General features: G+C 41.3%; 2 protein-coding genes and 1 non-coding gene across 10 annotated transcripts in view; 1 reads left to right on the top strand and 2 right to left on the bottom strand.

Moving 5' to 3' along the window:
- Positions 1-21,967, bottom strand: part of si:ch73-174h16.4 (leucine-rich repeat-containing protein 14) — a 157,920-nt gene that overhangs the window by 7,687 nt on the left and 128,266 nt on the right. The window lies entirely within an intron of this gene.
- On the bottom strand, positions 5,480-5,598 carry LOC130206725 (5S ribosomal RNA). The gene has a single exon (XR_008834158.1). It is a non-coding gene; the product is annotated as a 5S ribosomal RNA (ribosomal RNA).
- LOC130206579 (uncharacterized) lies at positions 5,670-13,631 on the top strand. 8 transcript variants are annotated; one of them, XR_008834149.1, is made up of 17 exons: positions 6,028-6,231; positions 7,108-7,517; positions 7,605-7,773; positions 7,892-8,379; positions 8,465-8,580; positions 8,655-8,768; positions 8,844-8,909; positions 8,991-9,079; positions 9,151-9,256; positions 9,334-9,439; positions 9,511-9,593; positions 9,663-9,754; positions 9,862-9,893; positions 11,114-11,202; positions 11,608-11,654; positions 11,785-11,863; positions 12,183-13,631. XR_008834149.1 is itself a non-coding variant. In XM_056434618.1 (15 exons), the coding sequence occupies exons 4-14, from the start codon at positions 8,106-8,108 to the stop codon at positions 11,176-11,178; spliced, it is 1,143 nt and encodes a 380-aa protein (XP_056290593.1). In that variant the 5' UTR covers positions 6,029-6,231; positions 7,108-7,517; positions 7,605-7,773; positions 7,892-8,105; the 3' UTR covers positions 11,179-11,202; positions 12,183-13,631. The 8 variants fall into 8 exon arrangements, 5 of the variants coding, with proteins under 5 accessions (XP_056290590.1, XP_056290591.1, XP_056290592.1 ...); XR_008834148.1 differs by lacking the exon at positions 11,608-11,654 and having other exon boundaries at positions 6,029-6,231; XR_008834150.1 differs by lacking the exons at positions 11,608-11,654; positions 11,785-11,863; positions 12,183-13,631 and adding an exon at positions 10,810-10,901.

Raw genomic sequence — 21,967 nt, 5'->3', positions numbered from 1 at the left:
ATTCAAAACATCTTGAATCTTGAATCTTAAAAAAATTAGTGAGCTTTACTCATTTCTGCTTACTTTGTTGACCTTACTTTAAGAAACTTAGTAAAGAACACTTTTTGGTGAGTAAAGTTATTCAACTTATTATCTCAAGTAAGCTTTACTTTTAAAAAATGAGTGAGGCGGACTCGGAAGAAACTCGGGCGCACTCGGCAGCACTCGGCTAGGATACGCATGCGCAGTCGACCACTGAAGACGTTCTTTGCCCGAGACGGATTGGCGGCAGCGAGGAGGCAGTGCAGGTGTGCGAGTCAGGTCCGTGTACGTAATGTTATTTTGTTTTTTCGTTTCATTCCAAATACGGAATACGGAAATCACGTGGTTTTTTCGTTTTCCGTTTGAAAACCAAAACGGAATACCACCTCCGTATTTCGTTTCTGCTGTCTGAAACCAAAAATGACAGAACGGAAGTGCTTAAAATGAAGTCAAAATAAAAGCCAGTGATACATATTCGTATTAACCTTAGAAGAATATTAATTAATCAATATAAAGAATAAATAATTAAACGGGGATATTTTAACGATGCAAACACAGCAGGTAACGTTAGAAGAATATTAATTTGTCAATATAAAGAATAAATAATTAAATCTGGATATGTTCGCGACAGTGGTGACAGGAAGTTTAATATTCATGTAGCCTACACAGCAAGAATCACCTTCACTTAATCGTTGCATTGTTTGATGCAACACAGTTCCTAATATAGATTAATCAAAGTAATGTTTCTGTGCAGACTATATTTCCACCGCAGAGTAAACGATTCACCTTTATACCGCTAGATGGCAGTATACCTGTTATTGATACATATGTATTTAATGCCGTTTATTTCCTCTGATATTTATGTTCATGGTTAATTTCCAGCATAGTTGTATACATCATGTATTTACTTGTTTTATTTGGGTCATTTTGGAACTAAACATTCCCACATGGAAGAGTGAGGATATGATGACCACTAGGCAATACATATTGACAATTGAAAAATAAAGAGACAGTTGAGTTTTGGTTATTAAGCAGCGTTCAGTTAGCCAGTCACAGCACCACCTGTGCTTCACCAGTAACCTTCATTACATCATCATTACATCAACGGTTAATGGGGACACGTTTTTTGTTTTGTTTTTCGTTTTATGTTTATATGCATGTGTGTGTATGTATAGAGTGTGTGTTTATATGTATATATGTGTGTGTATATGTATGTATATGTATACGTATGTATGTGTGTATATATATATATGATTCTTTGAAATAAGTTTTTTCGAGAAATCATAGGTTAGGGCACTTATAAGCGTTAGCTTTTCAGCCTCGACCCTTCGGGTCAGCCACTTTCTTCTTTTGTTGAATTATGATTACCTTCGGAAGGTTATGTTTATCCGCCGTGTATTTATTTATTTATTTATTTGTATGTGTGTTATTCGCAAAACTCAAAAAGTATTGAACCGAATCGCATGAAATTTGGTGGGATGATTGTTTATTATCCGGGACCAGTTGATTAGATTTTGGGGATCGATCGGTCAAGGTCAAAGGTCATGAACAGGTCAAAATCTTTCGCAGAACTCAAAAAGTATTGAACGAATCGCATGAAATTTGGTGGGATGATTGTTTATTATCCGGGGACCAGTTGATTAGATTTTGGGATTGATCGGGTCAAGGTCAAAGGTCATGAACAGGTCAAAATCTTTCAGAACTCAAAAGTATTGAACGAATCGCATGAAATTTGGTGGGATGATTGTTTATTATCGGGGACCAGTTGATTAGATTTTGGGATCGATCGGGTCAATTAGTCAAAAGGTCATGAACAGGTCAAAATGTTCTTGAATCGCATGAAATTTGGTGGGATGATTGGTTATTATCCGGGGACCATTTGATTAGATTTTGGGATCAATCGGGTCAAAGGTCAAGGTCATGGAAAGGTCAAACTCTTTTTTACCATAGCACGATACATTTTTGTCCAATTGGCATGCAACTAATGCCAAAATGTTCATAATTCAATGCCCAATCTTGTGATATGCGAAGGTATGCACTCTACCGAGTGCCCATTCTAGTTGTTGTATATTTTGCTGATCGAAATAAACTAACTCATCATAAACATGTAACCTGTTCTGTTGTGACTCTGCTGTCAGTGTCTTTACTCCTCTGACTACATCACATCATCATCATGTAGTACTTTGGTCTCCAGAAGGATGGAGCTCTGTGTTGTGTGTGAACATGTTTTGAGGAGCTGACTACATGAGTTATTGTATCAGAGTGAAACATGGAGAGCACAGCTCCTCTCACATCTCTAACATGTCTCACATAGATTTAGATAAGCCATATTCATTGTATTTGTACACACTTAAAGCTGATTCTGGTGGGGGCTGAGTCCTTATGTATTATCGATCCAAGATCGAAACAACAACAAATTGAGATTATGGTTGGTTAAGTAGGGGGGGTCCAACTAGATAACCATAATATCCTTTCTCTCTCTTTTTCTCCTAACATGTAATATTTCTCCAGAGCAGCAAGTCATGACCTTGTTTAGCTAACAGTTTTAGCTCAAACAAGGCAACAGGTCGTGTTTAACTTTAACAGAGCAAGCAATTCTTGTTTTTGTTAGCAGGCAACAGGTTTAGCTCAGAGTCACAGGTGGCCTTGTTTAGCTCAAGCAGCAGCTCACATGTACTTATATCTGATGTCAATGACATCACACACTTCTAGATTCGTAAAGAAAGACAATCTTTGGTATTTTCTAATTCTTTATGTCAAGCACAAGTTCTACTCCCCCTAGAGGAGCCTTCAGAATTAGTGGTAGCATTGCATTAGGATTACATTCTTGTATTTGAATTGTATTGCTGCATCTCAACACCTCTGATTCTTCCATCCGCAGTTAACCTGCCCGCAAGATTGACATCATCAAAGTGTTGCCTCCCAAGAGCTGTTCCAAATGAAAAGTGAATGTCAGATGTATGAACCATCACTGAGCTTCACTGAAGCTCATACCTGCTACAAGCTGAGCTCCACGAAGCTTCATACCTGCTACAAGCTCAGGTCAAAATGGTGTTTAGTATTATGTGATTTACGAGGTTGGCTCAGATTGTTTATCATTGATGTTTGTTCCTGCTGTTTGATTGTAGTGCTCAGACATCAGCTGTGTTCTTAGTGAAGCAATAGGTGTCAGATTGACATCAAACTGAGGGTCTTCCATAAGCGAGGTTCCTCCCAACCACCAGGGGTCCTCCTCAGTGGGAAATCGGGTCCAAATCTGTGATGTCCGTCGGGGGAGACGACTTATGAGCCTGAAACAAGTGATACAATGGTGGCTAATGTATGAAGTTATGGCTTCACCGCCTAAACCGGCGGCAACCGTCTTGTGTGTGTGTATATTTTGGGGGTATGTTTGTTACCTAGGTCAGAGGTCACTGAACAAGCTATCTTCCAGTGCCTTACTCACACTGGCAGGGGTCAACACACCGTGTCACTATCAATAGTTGGTGTTACAGGTCCAGACTTTCCCATTACAGATTAAAATGAAAATTCGTGCCAGACTTTGAAGACAACAGAAGTGTTTATTCAAAAGAACATATTTCTCCTTTAGACCCCAACATTTGAAGAAAAGAAAAAACATTCCGTCAGTTGAACCAATTAAAAGCACAGACAATAACAACTTAGACACACAAAAAACATCAGCGTTGGCAAGTTTGGCAATTTCTCCTTGAGATGCGATGAGGCCTTTGAGTCCATCTTTGAACGGTTGTGGCAGATTATTCACTGCATTGTCCAGCAGTCCACTTGTATCAGGGCACTGCAGAGCAAATTCCTCACTGCAGCTTCCTGGTCCTGTGAACTTGGAAACGGGTTGGTGCCAAAGTCTGTCAGTGAGCCCACTTCCTGGTCGTACCAGTCTGCAGCCACAGATGCATTTGTAAAAGGTCTGTCGACAGCTTATTTGGGCATCCATCTCTGGCCAAGTAATTTGGTATCCCCTCCTGTAATAATAATTAAATGTGGCTGTCACAACCATGCCATGTATTGCAACATGCTCCTGAGTATTTGATTAAACATGTTTAAGAAACATTCAATAGTAAAACATTTTGAAAATAATTATTCACATTAAAAACTTGAAAGACCAACGAACGAACAGACCAGGAATGTGCATTCCATCATTTGCACAGTTCAGTTAATAACCGATCTGGGCCCCAGGCATGTCAAAAGATGACACAGAACCGAGTCATCTGGTCCTCCATGTCCAGCTCCTCCTGATCCACCAGTTGGACCATGCCAGCTTTTCAATGGGTAGTTAACCCGGTTGTTGATTTCTGGCCAGATTCTCTCTATTCTGTGATTCTGTCATTGCAAAATAGACATTTTCAGTTTCTTGTTAAACAAATATTCCCCCCCCAAACTTACTTTCACACATTTCAATATCTTCAGTTAACCATTCTGAATAATTAATGAGTGTGAAATAGTTTATTAATTACATGTTGATTAACTGTGTTGCATCAAACAATGCAACGATTAAGTGAGAGGATTCTTGCTGTGTACATGAATATTAAACTTCGTCCGTCGTCACCACCACTGTCTTATATACAGTTTAAATTTCTTCTTTATATTGACTAATTAATAATTCTTTCCTAACTACCCTGCTATGTGTTTGCATCGTTAAAATATCCTCGTTTAATTATTTATTCTTTATATTGATTAATTAATATTCTTCTAAGGTAAATACGAATACGTATCACACTTTTTTTTTTTTTTTTTTTTTAAGCACTTCGTTTTCTTTTTTTTTTTTTCAGAGACGAAGAAGAAATAATATATTCCGTTTTTTTTTTTTTTTTTTCAAACAAAAAAAAAAAAAAAACGTGATTTCCGTATTCCGTATTTGGAATGAAACGAAAAAACAAAATAACATTACGTACACGGACGAGTCACTTTAAGGTAGTGATGGTGAGATGAAGCCTCATGAGGCATCGAACCACTTCAGCCAATTGGTTCGAGAAAGGGTTCATTACTCGAAGCTTCATGTGCACACGACACCACCTACTGGCCAAGTGCATAATCACAGGCAGCTGTATCTGAACCACATAATGTGATGCATTGAATTGTTGTGTCTGTTATGGCTGTTGGGAATGACTATGAATTACAAAAATGTATGACCAAATCATTTCTGTACATAAATTATCACATATGTGCATAATACAATATTTTTTTAATGTATTCTGTGTGTGAAAATGTTCCCAAAAGAAAGAAATTGCATTGGCACCAAAATTGCCTCACAATGAGGCCTTCAATTACATAGCCTAAAGCAGGAGACAGTTACCCTCTAAAAACGTAACATTTTCCTATCCATGCAAGTAGCCTACATATATAAAATAGAAATGCACCAAAAAAGCCACAGGCTTCATTTACTAAATGAAGGCTTCATTTACTAAATGAAGCCTGTGGCTTTTTTGGAAGAGTGGGTAAAAGCTTGCAGCACCTGGTATTCCCAGGCGGTCTCCCATCCAAGTACTGACCAGGCCCGACCCTGCTTAGCTTCCGAGATCAGACGAGATCGGGCGTGTTCAGGGTGGTATGGCCGTAAGCGAATAGTAAGCCTGCAAATGAGCCTTTTGAAGAATTGGAGACAAAAATGTATAAAAATTAAAAAATTCTCCCCTTATCATCCACGGGCCGGATGTGACGTACAGTCGGGCCGAGTCCGGCCCAAGGGCCGTAACCCTGGCACCACTGCTCTAAACTCTCCAAACTCTCAACCAACAACCCACATGTTGAATGGAGCCTGAGGGGTTTATATTGCTGTCAAACCTCCCGGCAAAATCTGAACCACTTCCCGAAGCAGTCACGTGGTACAGCCGGGCAGCGAGGCTTCGGACGTCATCATTTTTGGCTCCTCCCCTAAATGAAGCGTGCCTCGATCCGCGCTTCGAGGAAACGCCCCCTCCATTACTCGACACACGCTTCGAAGCGTCGGCACATCTCGTAACAACACTACTTTAAGGTAAGTTTCAGCGTCTCAATAACGTTTTGCCGTTTGTTAAATATTGTACTATTATGTGCGCCCTTGCTCATTGTGTCCTGCAGAGGGCAATGTTGTCTACAGTGCGTCCAGGACGTGACGTCACTGACCCTATATCCTGACTCCATGTGACTAAAATTTATTATGAAACCGGAGCAGAAGGCAGCAGTATTGGCGCATCTGTCATGCCACGAACGAAGGTAAATAAACTATGCCTATTGAAAGGCTAAAGAAAGCCTTCTACTCTTCTAAGTTCTGTTAAATCTCCACCGCAAACGCACGAAGCTTAACACCGTTCATGTCCTTCGTAAACGTCGTCGTATCTTCGCCATATTGTTCATATGTATATTCGTAGTTGAATGTTAACTTTACGAAGCGTTTAATGTAAGCTAGCTAGACCGTCAAAACCAGGGGTCCCCAAACTTTTTCCTGAGGGCGGGGGGGGGGGGGAGCAGCGCGTGGAGCAGCGCGTGCGCTCTGATCGCTCTTTTAATGAAGTATCGATACTACAAATATGCTAAATCACATCGTGTTTAACGTACGGGTACTTTGTTAGTATCGCTACACCGTGCAGCGTGACAGCAGCAGATGTCGCGGACTAACATTCAAGCTAACCTAACTTCCCAAACGCTGTGGACATCTGAACGCTGATTGGCCGAGACGCGACACGTCCCATCAAAGATGTTCTCTATTGCGAAGAGCACCACTTCACATTTTCTCCGCGTCTCACTGCAATCTCAACGGCAGCGGGCCAGGTGAAAAAAGTAATAAATCGGAACGCGTCTCTGGTATTGTTCAGGGGGCCGGTGTTACGGTTCAACCTGAGACCCTGTTAACTGGCGACCTTCGGTCAATGCGTCTGTTGTTGTCGTAGTTACGGCAGATGTTGATAATAGCAAGAGAACACGCAGCTGTCCTCGCGAATGCCGTATTGTTAAATTCTACAATGCAATGATAAAGCCCAATACAACCCAATAGAGGTGAGGGTATTGTCCAGATCAATGTCCCATGCAGCCAAATGTGCTTTCATATCAGTTACTTCATACAGATGTCTAAATACCGTTCAACTCTTTTAGGTTGCAGAGCCATTTGAGCTGGTCGGCATGGATCTCATGAAGCTAACAGAGGGTGGAAATCAATACATCTGTGTGATGGTTGATTATTTCACAAAGTGGGCAGAAGCCTACCCTCTGAAAAATAAATCAGCAGAGTTGGTGACCAATTGTATTATTGATTTTGTATACAAATTTGGTGCACCTCAGAGACTGCTTACAGACCAGGGCACAGAATTTAAAAACCAGGTGAAGTAATGACAAACGTTACCTGTTAACAAGGAATACTGTAAATGCCGACTTGTGTTCTACTAAATGCAATTTAAGGTGAATGCCAGACTCTGTGAGGCCCTTGGAATTGAAAGAAGCTTCTGTTCGCCATACCATCCACAAACCAATGGTTTGGTGGAGAAGCTTAATGGCACCATACAGAGGTAAGATGCATTCTCAGAAATTGAAATTCACCATCAATAAAATGAATTGGTGACGTGAAACATCTGCTGTTATGTGAAATCTTTCAGGTCTCTCGGCAAACTGGCCAGAAAGAACTCAAAAAAATGGGATGAGTTTCTTCAGGCGACAATGTTTGGCCTGCGGACAAAAAAACAATTGACCACGCAGCACAGCCCTTATTATTTAATGTTTGGCAGAGAGGCCAGGTATCCCTCAGAGGTGCCAAAAGACTACGAGGTAAGTGGCTCTCTTTATTTTGGAGTGAAGGGGTTGAGATTACTTTGAATTACTGGCTTGGAATATAACACTACTTTGGTTGTGTTTTTATTAACTTTATATAATTTGTTTAATTCAGGTGACAACTGACAAAGTTGAGAATGTGGCCAGGAGGGAGCAAATATTTCAAGGGCTAAGCAACCAACCGGAGACTTACTTAAGAGTTCGAGAAAATGTAAAGAAAAGTCAGTCCAAAATTGGAAATTGGAAAGTGGTTTGGAGGACAATTTTAAGGTTGGGGACTTAGTTTAAAAAAACAAAACATTCGAGAAGAGCAGCGGAAGGGGGCGAAAATGGAGACGGATATGTTGGGGCCATTTACGATCACAGGCATCAGTGAGAAAGTGGTACATTTGGCCAAGGACCAAAGCACGACTGTCGCTAATATCGACCAGCTGACACCTTTTAATGAACCAGAGGACAGAATCCCAGCTGGACTCACTAAGGTGAGCAGCTGTCCTATACTTGACCCCCCGCCCCAACAACCACCACCCAGCCTCTCCAGCCCCAACCAACATGCTGCCAAACCTCCACCAGCTGCATCTGAAGGGAATCAACCCATCCATGGTAAAGATGCAGCCCATTTCAGTAATCTGACTAAGAATTAAAATGATATACACTCTTTAAAATGACAAATGTTCTCCATTTTCAGCTATCCAGGATATATGGCAGACTAAGGGCCATATTCTCTGGTCGAAACTGGGCCCATACAAACTGTTTACGACAGATTTACAGAACCTGGCACCTGGCAGAGAATTGGAGAGTGAAGTAAGTGTTTGTAAGTTAGTTAACATTGTTTCTCTTAAAAATGCATGTTAATTTGATCTCTTTTACATTTTTAGATCATAAATGCTTACCTGCTATGGGTGACCAGAAAAATCAAAAGTAAGGTGAAAGTCATTGACAGCTTTGAGATGACAGCCATTTGGGATGGCACATCAAGGGGGTTGAGACAGGTAAGACTAATAAAGACTTTTAAAAGATGTCAGTTACAGTTGTACACTCTTAAAAACTATAATGTCACTTTGCAGCTTGATGTAATGGAGTGGGACACTCTTATTGGAGCTGTCTGCAAGGATCATCATTGGACTCTGGTGGTAAGTGCACTAAAACAATGCCATTTGTGAAACTAAATATCAATCTCAGAATCTTGCACATAACTATCCTCTCTGTTAAAGGCCATGTATTCGAAGGAGGGAAGGGTTATGTTCATTGACCCATTTGGCGCTACTCTCAAGCAACTGAAACATTGTAGGGATGCTACAAGGTAAGTGGAAAAGGACGTATCATTTTTTTCATGTCTTATGGTTTCTGATGTAACAATTATTTTTGCTTCAGGGCTTTCATGCGGAAAAGAAATCGGAATTTATCCAGATGGATAAGCCACACTGTCTCGCATCCCCCTCAACAAGATTCAACATCCTGTGGAGTGCTGGTGTGCAAAGTAAGATGACATACTCTACTCGGCATTTAAAAACGTTCAAAAAGAAACCCATAAAGCTAACCTTTTATTTATTTAAGATCGCCGAGCTGCTCCTGACTGAAGGCAACATTGACTTCGCCGTGGACAACGTTGGGGTCAACATTTTGCGAGCCGAAATGGCTAGCAGACTGGTGGATGACTCTGGTACGCTACATCTAAACCCAACTGAACATGTTCCTATACTTAACCCACTCAATTGGAATATATTTTAATAGACAACCTGAAGGACCTGTGCTCTGTATGTGGCGAAGAGGACTCTCTGGAGAGGGACACCTCAGAGCCATCAGTAGATAATTGGGTAGGAAGCCTACAAGTGATGTACATGTAAAGTGCATTTAGAAACAAAACTAATTTCTCAATCTTTCAGATTGAATGCACCCTGTGTCGGCGATGGTTCCACTGGGTGTGCGTAGCTCGGCCGAAAATGGAGGAAGATTATTTGTGTCGTTTGCTGACCAGGTTAAATGATCACCCTTGAAACTGTACATTGTATAATTTTAACACAGACATTGGCTTGGTTTCCCCTTGAGTGTTCTCATCTGGCGTCTTTGTGCTTTCTCTCACAGGTTTCCACCGAGATGGATCCTCTGTTACGAAGGTTTCTTCCCTTTTTTCTCCCTGTTAAAAGGTTTTTTTGGGGGAGTTTTTCCTGATCTGATGTATAGCCGACAGATAGTTTTTCACTGGGCGATACAAAATTAATTAATTTGGCATGTAATTGAATGTGACTATTTATTTCCCATATCAAACTCCAGTGAACTCACCTGTTTGCCTTCTGTGTGTTCTTGGCTGGTTGGAACAGCCACTTATTGGTTTGAGAATATGGTTAAGTGCTCCGGAGTTCATGTCAACGTACTCCATGGTAGTCGGCAGCATTATGGTCACAAGTTGATCTGGTTGCCGTCTGCCTTGAGGGGCAACTGTTGATTGTTTTTTATTTATTTGTTTGTACAAGTCCATACTCGATATGCCAATCGTGGCGTAGCGGTAGTGTCGCTGACTGCTGATTATTTTCCACCCGTAGATATGAGTTTGAATCCCGTAAATTGACTGTTGGTACATTTTTGGCCTTATTGTCCACATTGTGTATGTTTACCTCATGACAACAACACAAACATTTTCCTCATTAATTTGCAGCCCTTTAAAGACGTTTTGATTTGAAACAGAGTGCTCCTTCGTTCACGTCAACATGCTCCATGGTGGTCGGCAGTGTGCTTGGTCACAAGTTGATCTGGTGGTTCTCTGCCTTTCGTGGTGACCAGTGACCGCAGTGCAGGTTATTTAATTGTGCGAACAGAGTAAACCGTGTCGATCTTGGCCTAGTGGTAAGATCCCCGACAATCAACCTTTTTTCCTCCCAAAGACATGTGTTTGAATCCCGTAACATCCTTATATATTTGTTGTTGTTGTTTTTGTACTACAGAGTTATTCTACGTGATACATGTTTGCACAAAACAGACTCCCAATTGTATGTTGATTAAGTGTTTATTTATTTAACCAAATGTATTTCAAAGGAAGGGCAGTTTGCTAACTTCCTGTTTCAACCATAAACAACACGCAACGCTTCAAGTCGCTGGACGCTTTCTCTTCTCCATCGTCTCCTCCGGTATGTTCAGACCAGACACGACACGAGAAGGTTTCTCATTGCATTGTAGAATTTAACAATACGGCATTCGCGAGGACAGCTGCGTGTTCTCTTGCTATTATCAAAATTTTTCTTTCTGTGGTTAATAAAGTCGTGTCACAGCATTGCATGCAGAGCTGTCAAATGATTGTCCTTTAACACTTGTGAATTGTGTGTTTAAAATATTTTTTTAGAGTACAGATGTGACTGGGAGGTGAACAGCAGTCCTCCGTGGCTCTCCCGTCATCCTTGGAGATGACAACGCAGACTTCTTCAAGAATTTGTAAGTAGACTTTCGTCAAAATTATTTAATTCCACACCACAGGATGCACAATCTCTCATATGTTCTGCCTATTATTATTATTATTGGCTACTTCTCTTCCAATCAGTGCTTCTATACTTTTTGATTCACTTATCCCTGATTGGGGTCCTTTTAGTGGGATCTCCCGTCTTTCCAGTCGGGTCCAGTTGCAGCTCTCTAGTCGCCCCATTCAAAACCCAAAGGCCTTCAAAATAAAAAATTACAAATCATATCACACCTAAATGGGCATCTGTACACCTTCACATGTCTGCATGATGGTAGAGGGGTTCTATTAATATCTCCTGTTACCAAAAAAGGGTTTTCACTTGTAACATTATCGCTATTTCTTTGTTGCTTTTGGGCAATATGCTCGCTCTCCTGCCACAGGAGGTTCAGGAGCAGCCAATATGATGCAGGTGTGACGGCTGAAGATGGTAGGTACCTGTTCAGCCTCCTGTGGTAGGAGCACATTTCCCAGAAGCAGCAGTGACAAAGAAATGTGGATGTTTACCACGAATATGGTTGGTTGACCACGTATTAAACGTTGGTCTTTCTTTATTGAAGGTGTGAGTTTAGGATGGCGTGAAGCTTCGACTTGACCCTATGGAAACACAGCAGATGCCACCAAAGGGTCCTGATCGGGGTTTGTTGTGATGCAACTGCATCGACCTGTTCTCAGGCCCTTCTACATTCTGTTGTTTACATTTGCTCTATTATTGTTGTTCCATTCAAATATCATCCCTATTTGTAAATATGATAATTCATATTCTTTATTATTAGCTTTTGCAATCATTCAGTGAATCACATGATCAATGAATTAATCATCGCACTCACTCTGAGCATCTTTCACTTGATTATCTAATAATATCAGAATCCAAGTAACCATTGTGTGTGTTCTACCATAGAAATGCAACGTGAAATTTGACATGTAATTGTATTTTTGATGCTGCTCTTGTTATTAGGACTCTGATGACCTTCTGGACGTGTCCCACACCTCCATTGGGACCCTGACGGTGCTGAAGACATCGTGGCCTCCTCACTCGCTGGACCTGGAGTCGACAACTACTGCCATCGTTTTGGGAGGAGTAGTCGTGATGGGTGACCTTGATGATCTTCCCCGTGCCGTGTGGCTACTCTTTGGACTTATTTACCCCTGAATTTGGAGTATCCTCAACGAGTGAGGAACACCTTCTGAATTTATTCATAGAGTGCTTCTCACTTGGACCAAAAACCCTAAAATACAATCACTAAAAAATCTACTGATGCCGTAAGGGACTGTCTGTGTTCATGATGTGCAGTCAGGCCCGAGAATTTCACCCTTCTATCTCCAATAGAACTCTTTTATAGAAAATGTCTGTTTTTGTTGTTTTTCTGGAGTGAAATTTAGCAAATGCCGAAAACGCTGTGTTCATCATATTTCTGCGTTACAAAACCTAATCTGGCAACATGTTCAGCGTTTTAAGCACGTTGTTTGAGTTTTAAAACATGTGTTTTTCTTCTTAATGAACGTTGTCTTCCATTGTAACTGTTCTCCTTCTTTTGTTTCAACAACTTACAGTTTTTAGTTCAGCTTACTTGATCATTTTAAGGCAATCGGTTTCCTCACTATTTCTAAGTAATGGGATCTCATTGACTAGTAAAGTTTACTAGTTGTTATTAGTAATGTTTACTTAATATAACTTGAATCTTTTAAGTTAAGTTAACCTCACTAATAATTGATAAGTTAACTATACGAATGTTTACTGCAATTACATGAGTTGCCTAAACTTAGTTTCTTTTAGCTTTAAGAACTTAAAATTATTGAGCTGCTTTACTTAGAAATGTTGAGGCAATCGGTTTCCTCACCTTTTTCAAGTAAAGTTAACTTATTACATTTTACAGTGCATGACCTCCCCAGCACTCAATATTTCCAACACGTTCAGCATGCTTGTATCAGATAGTGAGTCCATACAAGATGTAATCTTTACCGTAAACCGGATTATATTGTGTCTTGTATAAACATATATTATATATTGCGATGTTCAGTTTTTCAGCAGTTGACCAACTTCAGTGCACTATTGCTCTCCCTTTCTTTTTATTTTCAGGTTTTATCTTCGTCATATTTCACTGGCAGTCTTTGGAAAAATGTCATTTTTAAATTGTTCACAGAAATGAAAGTTTTTTTTCTCTTTCTTGGGAGTTTTTCCTGATCCGATGTGAGGTCCTGGGACAGGACCTTTGGAATACCTCTTTCGCATCACGTGACCCTCTTCTTTTTCCTAATTGTAATGATTTTTAAATATTGTTATTATAAATATATATTTTATGTTGTACTATTGGATGAACAAGACTTGTGAAGTTGTTACTTTAATCTGGTAATAGTGAGGTCATTTACTGTATTTTTTGAATAAAAAACTAAAACAAACATTCAATTAATTAATAGAGAAAGTAATAAGCAGATACATCCATATTGAAAAACGACTGTCAATACGAATCAGTAGAAATCTGCTCAACCAATAAACCGCCAACGACCCGTATGTGGCTGAAAGAGGTATCACGTGTGAAGTATGACGTAGGCCGTGACGTCAACCTCTAAAGCTGGGTTCAGTCCAAAGCCGCTGTAAACCCGTCGCCCCAAACACGCCTGGAAGAAAGCCGTCTGGCGAAATATCGCGTCTAGCAAAGTCGCACATCAAAGCCGTTGACTTTTCAAGGGAATCTTTGGCGCGAAAAAAATCGCTGTAAAGGTACGTTCACACCGTCACATCCACCACGGAATAACTAACCACTAGTTCTGCTTTTTATTTGTTGTGGACATCCCACACATTAACGCCCTCGTGTTTGGGTTCATGACATTAATATAATGTGTATATATTGAGCTGTGTGACCCGTAGGCTCACACAGCTCGGTCCCTTTCACCGATGAAGTTACTGTTATGTCTGAAAGACTTCCGCTTCCGATGGTACGAGAGCGGAACATCTAAACGCTGTTATTGTGTTCATAACATTATTGTCCGTCTTGTTCTGATTCAACGCGTAGCCTACATTGCGTCGCCCCAAAACACGCCTGAAAGAAAGCCCGGAGAAATATCGCGTCTATCAAAGCCACACATCAAAGCCGTTGACTTTTCAAGGGATTCAGTCGCGCGAAAAAATCGCTGTAAAGGTAAGTTCACACCTTCACATCGTCTCAGTAAAGACCGTTATCATTTCCTTCATCCACAAGAATAACTAACCACTAGTTCTGCTTTATATTTGTTGTGGACATCCCACACACTAACGCCCTCGTGTTTGGGTTCATGACATTAATATCATGTATATATTAGGGCTGGGCAACGATTACAATTTGTAATCGCGATTAATCGCATGATTTCCCTGATTAATCACGATTAATCGCATTTGTATACGCAAAATCCAATAATTAATTCAAAAGTAGTGTATAGCGCACTTCTATTTTAAATGTTCTGCCATATGGATGAAAGTGCCATAACATTTGTTGTCCCTGTTAGAGTGAGAGACCAGAAAACACTTTCAGTGCAGTTTGTCAATTCCTAGAACTTGACACTTATTTTAAATGTACTGCCATATGAACTAAAGTGCCATAAAATCTGTCAGGACATTGTCAAACGCACTGTTATGCAGAGACACTGTGACAGAGCGCTGGAGACTGAGCGAAGCAGGGACATGATCACAAGGCAGTTGTCTCGCAGCAGCGATCATATTTGGTGCACTATCTGCTGTGTGGTGACTTTATTTGACACATTCCACTGCTGTGCAACTTCAGTAAAGTGTCCCGCGCACATTTCAGCATAATGTCTCTCCTCTGTTTTCATCAGTCAGGGCATGTGAATGCGGCGCCCACTTCTCATCAATATAATGCACAGTAACTCCGAGGTAATTGTAGTTACCGAGTGATGTCCAGTCGTCCCCAGTGAGAGCAACAGCGGGTGCACGTTGTGAAGCTGTCGATTTTGCAGTTCTCTCCTTTTCATACAACTCGTGTATTCTCCGTGTGATGGTGTGTCTTGAGTAGTGGTGTATAAAGTACCCAAAAGTCATACTTGAGGAAAAGTAAAGATACTTGACTGGAAAATTACTCAAGTAAAAGTAAAAGTCACCTATGAGAATACTACTTGAGTAAAAGTATTAAAGTATTTTAAAGTATCTGATTTTTTTTGTACTTAAGTATCAAAAGTAATTTTCTGATATTAAATGTACTTAAGTATTGAAAGTAAAAGTGAATGCTGGTTATAAAAACAAAGGGTCAGAATTTTGAGAATTATGAAGTTTATTTGTTTGGGTGCTGTGGCCGCCATGAACAAGGAGTATGAGCTAGGTAGCTTCACAGGCCCTGATGGTGCAGGTAGAGTGTGTCTAGCTTCACAGGCCCTGATGGTGCAGGTAGAGTGTGTCTAGCTTCACAGGCCCTGATGGTGCAGGTAGAGTGTGTCTAGCTTCACAGGCCCTGATGGTGCAGGTAGAGCGTGTCTAGCTTCACAGACCCTGATGGTGCAGGTAGAGCGTGTCTAGCTTCACAGACCCTGATGGTGCAGGTAGAGTGTGTCTAGCTTCACAGACCCTGATGGTGCAGGTAGAGCGTGTCTAGCTTCACAGACCCTGATGGTGCAGGTAGAGTGTGTCTAGCTTCACAGACCCTGATGGTGCAGGTTGAGTGTGTCTAGCTTCACAGACCCTGATGGTGCAGGTAGAGGTGTGTCTAGCTTCACAGGCCCTGATGGTGCAGGTAGAGGTGTGTCTAGCTTCACAGACCCTGATGGTGCAGGTAGAGTGTGTCTAGCTTCACAGACCCTGATGGTGCAGGTAGAGGTGTGTCTAGCTTCACAGACCCTGATGGTGCAGGTAGAGTGTGTCTAGCTTCACAGGCCCTGATGGTGCAGGTAGAGCGTGTCTAGCTTCACAGGCCCTGATGGTGCAGGTAGAGTGTGTCTAGCTTCACAGACCCTGATGGTGCAGGTAGAGTGTGTCTAGCTTCACAGACCCTGATGGTGCAGGTAGAGTGTGTCTAGCTTCACAGACCCTGATGGTGCAGGTAGAGGTGTGTCTAGCTTCACAGACCCTGATGGTGCAGGTAGAGGTGTGTCTAGCTTCACAGGCCCTGATGGTGCAGGTTGAGTGTGTCTAGCTTCACAGGCAGCCTGAACACAGTTGGGAAGCATTTCAGCAAGTCAATGATCTGCTGAACAGGCCACGTCTCCATCCAGCTGTTTGCTGTTGTCAGCGCTTGAGATGACGAAGAAGAAGTCCTCTTCATCAGATGAACTGGACCTGGTGGCATCACCTAGCTGCAGGGAGGGTTCTTCCATGTGCTGCTTGATGTAGTCCATTCCTGAAATAAAGTGAGGGTATTATATACATGATAGAATTAATAACATGTCATGACCCCAACCTAAAGTTTAGTACAAAATAGTTTGTTTTAATTTGAGGTTTATATATTTAGTTTCATCCATAGTTGATTTGTAAATATGTACTTGTATCTCTGTAGTTAAACACAACAGTCCCAAATCAATATCGTCGCCATTACTGGACCGTCACTCTTATAATATTAATACAAATAATAATAACAATGCTGTAATGATTAGCATTATATTATAGCCAAGACGACTCAAATCAACAAATTCTCACAACTGTCAACACTTCTTCAGCTCGGCAGTGTGCTTGGTCACAAGTTGATCTGTTGGTTCTCTGCCTTTCGTGGTGACCAGTGACCGCAGTGCAGGTTATTTAATTGTGCGAACAGAGTAAACCGTGTCGATCTTGGCCTAGTGGTAAGATCCCCGTCAATTAACCTTTTTTCCCCCCAAAGACATGAGTTTGAATCCCGTAACATCCTTATATATATTTGTTGTTGTTGTTTTTGTACTCCAGAGTTATGCTACGTGATACATGTTTGCACAAAACAGACTCCCAATTGTATGTTGATTAAGTGTTTATTTATTTGACCAAATGTATTTCAAAGGAAGGGCAGTTTGCTAACTTCCTGTTTCAACACATAAACAACACGCGACGCTTCAAGTCGCTGGACGCTTTCTCTTCTACATCGTCTCCTCCGGTATGTTCAGACACGACACGAGAAGGTTTCTCATTGTATTGTAGAATTAAACATTGCGGCATTCGCGAGGACAGCTGCGTGTTCTCTTGCTATTATCAACATCTGCCGTAACTACGACAACAGACGCATTCGACCGAAGGTCGTCTGTTAACAGGGTCTCAGGTTGAACCGAGATGGGGCGGTTTGGTGGGAGTCACCTTGTGTGATTCTCCTACACCCCATCCCGGGGTGGGGTGGGGTTCACAGAAGGGCGGCTAGGCTCGGAGAGCCTATCATTTAACACACGCACCGTGTCTCAATGGCTGCGTGACAAAAGCAGCCTTAACTCAGATTATATATATAATATATATATACAGGACTGTCTCAGAAAATTAGAATATTGTGATGAAGTTCTTTATTTTCTGTAATGCAATTAAAAAAACAAATGTCATGCATTCTGGATTCATTACAAATCAACTGAAATATTGCAAGCCTTTTATTCTTTTAATATTGCTGATTATGGCTTACAGCTTAAGAAAACTCAAATATCCTATCTCTAAATATTAGAATATCATGAAAAAGTATACTAGTAGGGTATTAAACAAATCACTTGAATTGTCTAATTAACTCGAAACACCTGCAAGGGTTTCCTGAGCCTTGACAAACACTCAGCTGTTATAAATCTTTTTTTAAACTTGGTCTGAGGAAATATTAACATTTTATGAGATAGGATTTTAGAGTTTTCTTAAGCTGTAAGCCATAATCAAAAATATTAAAAGAATAAAAGGCTTGCAATATTTCAGTTGATTTGTAATGAATCCAGAATGCATGACATTTTTGTTTTTTTAATTGCATTACAAAAAATAAAGAACTTTATCACAATATTCTAATTTTCTGAGACAGTCCTGTATGTGTGTGTATGTATGTAGGAATAGAGGACTGGTAGCTCTTGAACACCATTAGTAGAATGCAAATTCTTAGTTCGTCAATTCGATTGTTTAAAAAAATAATTATTTAAATAATGTATTAATTCTTCTTCCTCCCACCAGGGGGCGGTCTTCTGGCAACTAGGATGTGTACCCTGGAACTCGCAGGAATAGAGGACTGGTAGCTCTTGAACACCATTAGTAGAATGCAAATTATTAGTTAGTCAATTCGATTGTTTAAAAATATATATATATATAATTTATGAACAGAGTTTATATATAGAAGTGATTTCCAGCAGAGCAGTACCGTGATGTGACGCCCTCAGGAGGAGTGGGGGGGTGGTCCCCTCATCCCAGGCGGAGTTGAAACTCCTTAAGTCTTGTGGTGTTTCGGTGAGTCACCTCGTGTGATTCTCCTACATTAGCTGCATCCCTTGGATGGGGGGGATCCTGGGGCAATCACATAAGGCGGTGCTGGGATTGACTTGTGGATCCCACAGAAGGAGCGGAGGGGGTTGGCCCCCCCTCCCGGGATGGGGCGGTTTGGTGGGAGTCACCTTGTGTGATTCTCCTACACCCCATCCCGGGGTGGGGTGGGGTTCACAGAAGGGCGGATCGGCTCGGAGAGCCTATCATTTAACACTGGCACCGTGTCTCAATGGCTGCGTGACAAAAGCAGCCTTAACTCAGATTATATATATCATATATATGTGTGTGTATGTATGTAGGAATAGAGGACTGGTAGCTCTTTAACAACATTAGTACAATTCGATTGTTAAAAAAAATAATTATTTAAATAATGTATTAATTCTTTTTTCCTCCCACCAGGGGGCGGTCTTCTGGCAACTAGGATGTGTACCATGCAACTCACAGGAATAGAGGACTGGTAGCTCTTGAACACCATTAGTAGAATGCAAATTCTTAGTTAGTCAATTTGATTGTTTAAAAATTAGGGCTGTCAGCGTTAACGCGTTAATCTATGCGATTAATTTGGCCGCCTATACTTTATTAATCCACAAGGGGAAATTAGTTCTCTGCATTTAACCCATCCTTAGTTATTAAGGAGCAGTGGGCTGCAGTGATGCACCCGGGAAGCAACTGGGGGTTCAGTGCCTTGCTCAAGGACACTTCGACTTGCTTCCGGTGTTCGTTGAAGTTGTTACACTCCTCTGAGTGTCAAACCGCGGCAGTACGGTTTGACACTGTTTCCGTTTTTAAAACAATTATTTCTCCGCAAAAATAAGGAGCAGAAATCAGTTTAACTTGTGGATGAATCAGTCGGGTTTCCTCCTGCTCCTCCTTCCTCCCGTCTCCCCCTCTGATACACAGAGGAACGGAGGGCGACGTGTCGGGTGACGCGGCGCGGAAAGAACTCGTCACATGAAACCTTCAACGTGATTGGTCAATCCGTTTGTCTGTCAACATTTTGCGAAAAAAACAACCAATGATCACTCAGTAAATCACAAGGACCTCCCACCACACATGTGAGGCTCTATAGCAGCCTGTCAGTCAGAGAAGCAGTTTTGTCTTTAAAAAGAAGGAACAAACTTTCAATTGCGATTAATCGCGATTAAAAGTTTGTAATTAATCGCAATTTCACAATGTGCGATTAATTAGTTAATTTTTTTAAATCGATTGACAGCCCTATTAAAAATATATATAAATAATTCATACTTTTTTTCCCCTCCCACCAGGGGGCGATCTTCTGGCAACGAGGATGTGTACCATGGAACTCTCATGAATAGAGGACTGGTAGCTCTTGAACACCATTAGTACAATGCAAATTATTAGTCAATTCGATTGTTTAAAAAAATATATATAAATAATTCATACTTTCTTCTTCCTTTCACCAGGGGGCGATCTTCTGGCAACGAGGATGTGTACCATGGAACTCACAGGAATAAGGGACTGGTAGCTCTTTAACACCATTATGGTGCGTTCACACCGGACGCGTCGAAAAAATTCTCGCCGCGTCTGACGCAGCAGGCTCGACGCGCGTCGAAAAAAGTGTGTTCACACCAGACGCGTCGGACGCGTCGGGGGCGGAGTAATAAATGGATCGAGGAACGACAGGACCGCAGAGTACTTCCACTTTTTAGTGGACTGAGCTGCACTCCCACTGCGCTTCTCGCTGCTCTCTCTCTCTTCTCTCTTTGATACATGTCTCTGAGACTTTTCCACCTACGGCGGCAGATCTCCTCTGCCATGAAACACATATGCCGGCGTTGGTTGATAGTAAAGTACAACAAATAGCGAGAATAAAAGCAAATACATACATTCAAAACTTACCAGGTAGTCCCACGGCTTCTCCGACCTTGTTCCACGCTTTATCTTTATAGCTCCGGTTTCGGTAAGCATAAAGAGTTGTATCGTAAAGTTCGGGGTGCCCACAGACGGCGATAATAATCTTGTCCTCCATTTTTTGCAACCGGCAGGACGATGACGAGCGGAGCTGCTCAACGCTGATTGGCTGACGCAACTATGACTCACGCGTTTTTGCTGCTGGAGTTGGGAAATTTCAACTCGCGCGTCGAGGAGCTGCGTCTGCTCGCTCTGTTCGCTGAGTTCGCCCCGCGACAAACTCTCTGTTCGTGCTGCTTCAAACGCGTCTGACGCGCTGCTCGCTGGAAAATACGCAGCTTCGACGCAGCTTTGCATTGACTTAACATGTAATCTCGACGCGCGTCAAAATTTTGACGCGTCCGGTGTGAACACACCATTAGTACAATGCAAATTCTTGGTTAGTCAATTCTATTGTTTAAACAAATAATAATTTAAATCATGTATTAATTCTTTTTTCCTCTCACCAGGGGGCGGTCTTCTGGCAACTAGGATGTGTACCATGGAACTCGCAGGAATAGAGGACTGGTAGCTCTTGAACACCATTAGTAGAATGCAAAATATTAGTTAGTCAATTCGATTGTTTAAAAAAAATATATATATAATTTATACTTTTTTTTCTCCTCTCACCAGGGGGCGATCTTCTGGCAACGAGGATGTGTACCATGGAACTCGCAGGAATAGAGGACTGGTAGCTCTTGAACACCATTAGTACAATGGAAATTCTTAGTTAGTCAATTCGATTGTTTAAAAATATATATAAATAACATACTTTTTTTTCTCCTCTCACCAGGGGGCGATCTTCTGGCAACGAGGATGTGTACCAGGTACGTGCACAGACATTTTGGGGGGCAGGTGCTCAAACCCCCCCAAAAGGGCACCCAATTTTTCTATTGATCACTGTAACTTGAAGTTAAGTAATTGGTTGCTAGGAAACAACTGAAACACTTCGTGTCTTGAGAAGACATGAGAGCTGAACAAAATGACATATTACAATTTGTTTTTATTTACAAAACAATAGGAGCGAAAAAAATTCCATATAATAAACGACTTACTAACCTCGACCGCTCGGATGAAAAAAGTAAATGCAAGAAAAAACAACACTTGTAATAACTACTTACTAACCCAGAGTGAGGTCATGCCGGGAAATATCAGACTGAGGCATTATAACGTTTTCACGGAAGTCTGATATTTCCTGCCATGACCTCATTCTCAATTAGTAACAGTGGCGGCTGGTGAATTTTTTGGGGGGGGGCGCAGTTGGGCGACGCGGTTTAAATAGCACTCAACAATGAGAAGAAAAGAGGTTTTGAGTAGAATATTGTAAAAAACAAAGCTTTATTTCAAGAAAACAGCGTGCTCAACACGGTCCAATAACAACTATCAACACACTGTAACTTTGGGCATGAGAGGTTCAGAGCAGCTTTAAGAAACATTGGGTTGGGTTTCAGAGG

Source organism: Pseudoliparis swirei, chromosome 16, assembly GCF_029220125.1.
Source record: "Pseudoliparis swirei isolate HS2019 ecotype Mariana Trench chromosome 16, NWPU_hadal_v1, whole genome shotgun sequence".
NCBI lineage: Eukaryota > Metazoa > Chordata > Actinopteri > Perciformes > Liparidae > Pseudoliparis > Pseudoliparis swirei.
This window is presented reverse-complemented; position numbering and strand designations above follow the sequence as displayed.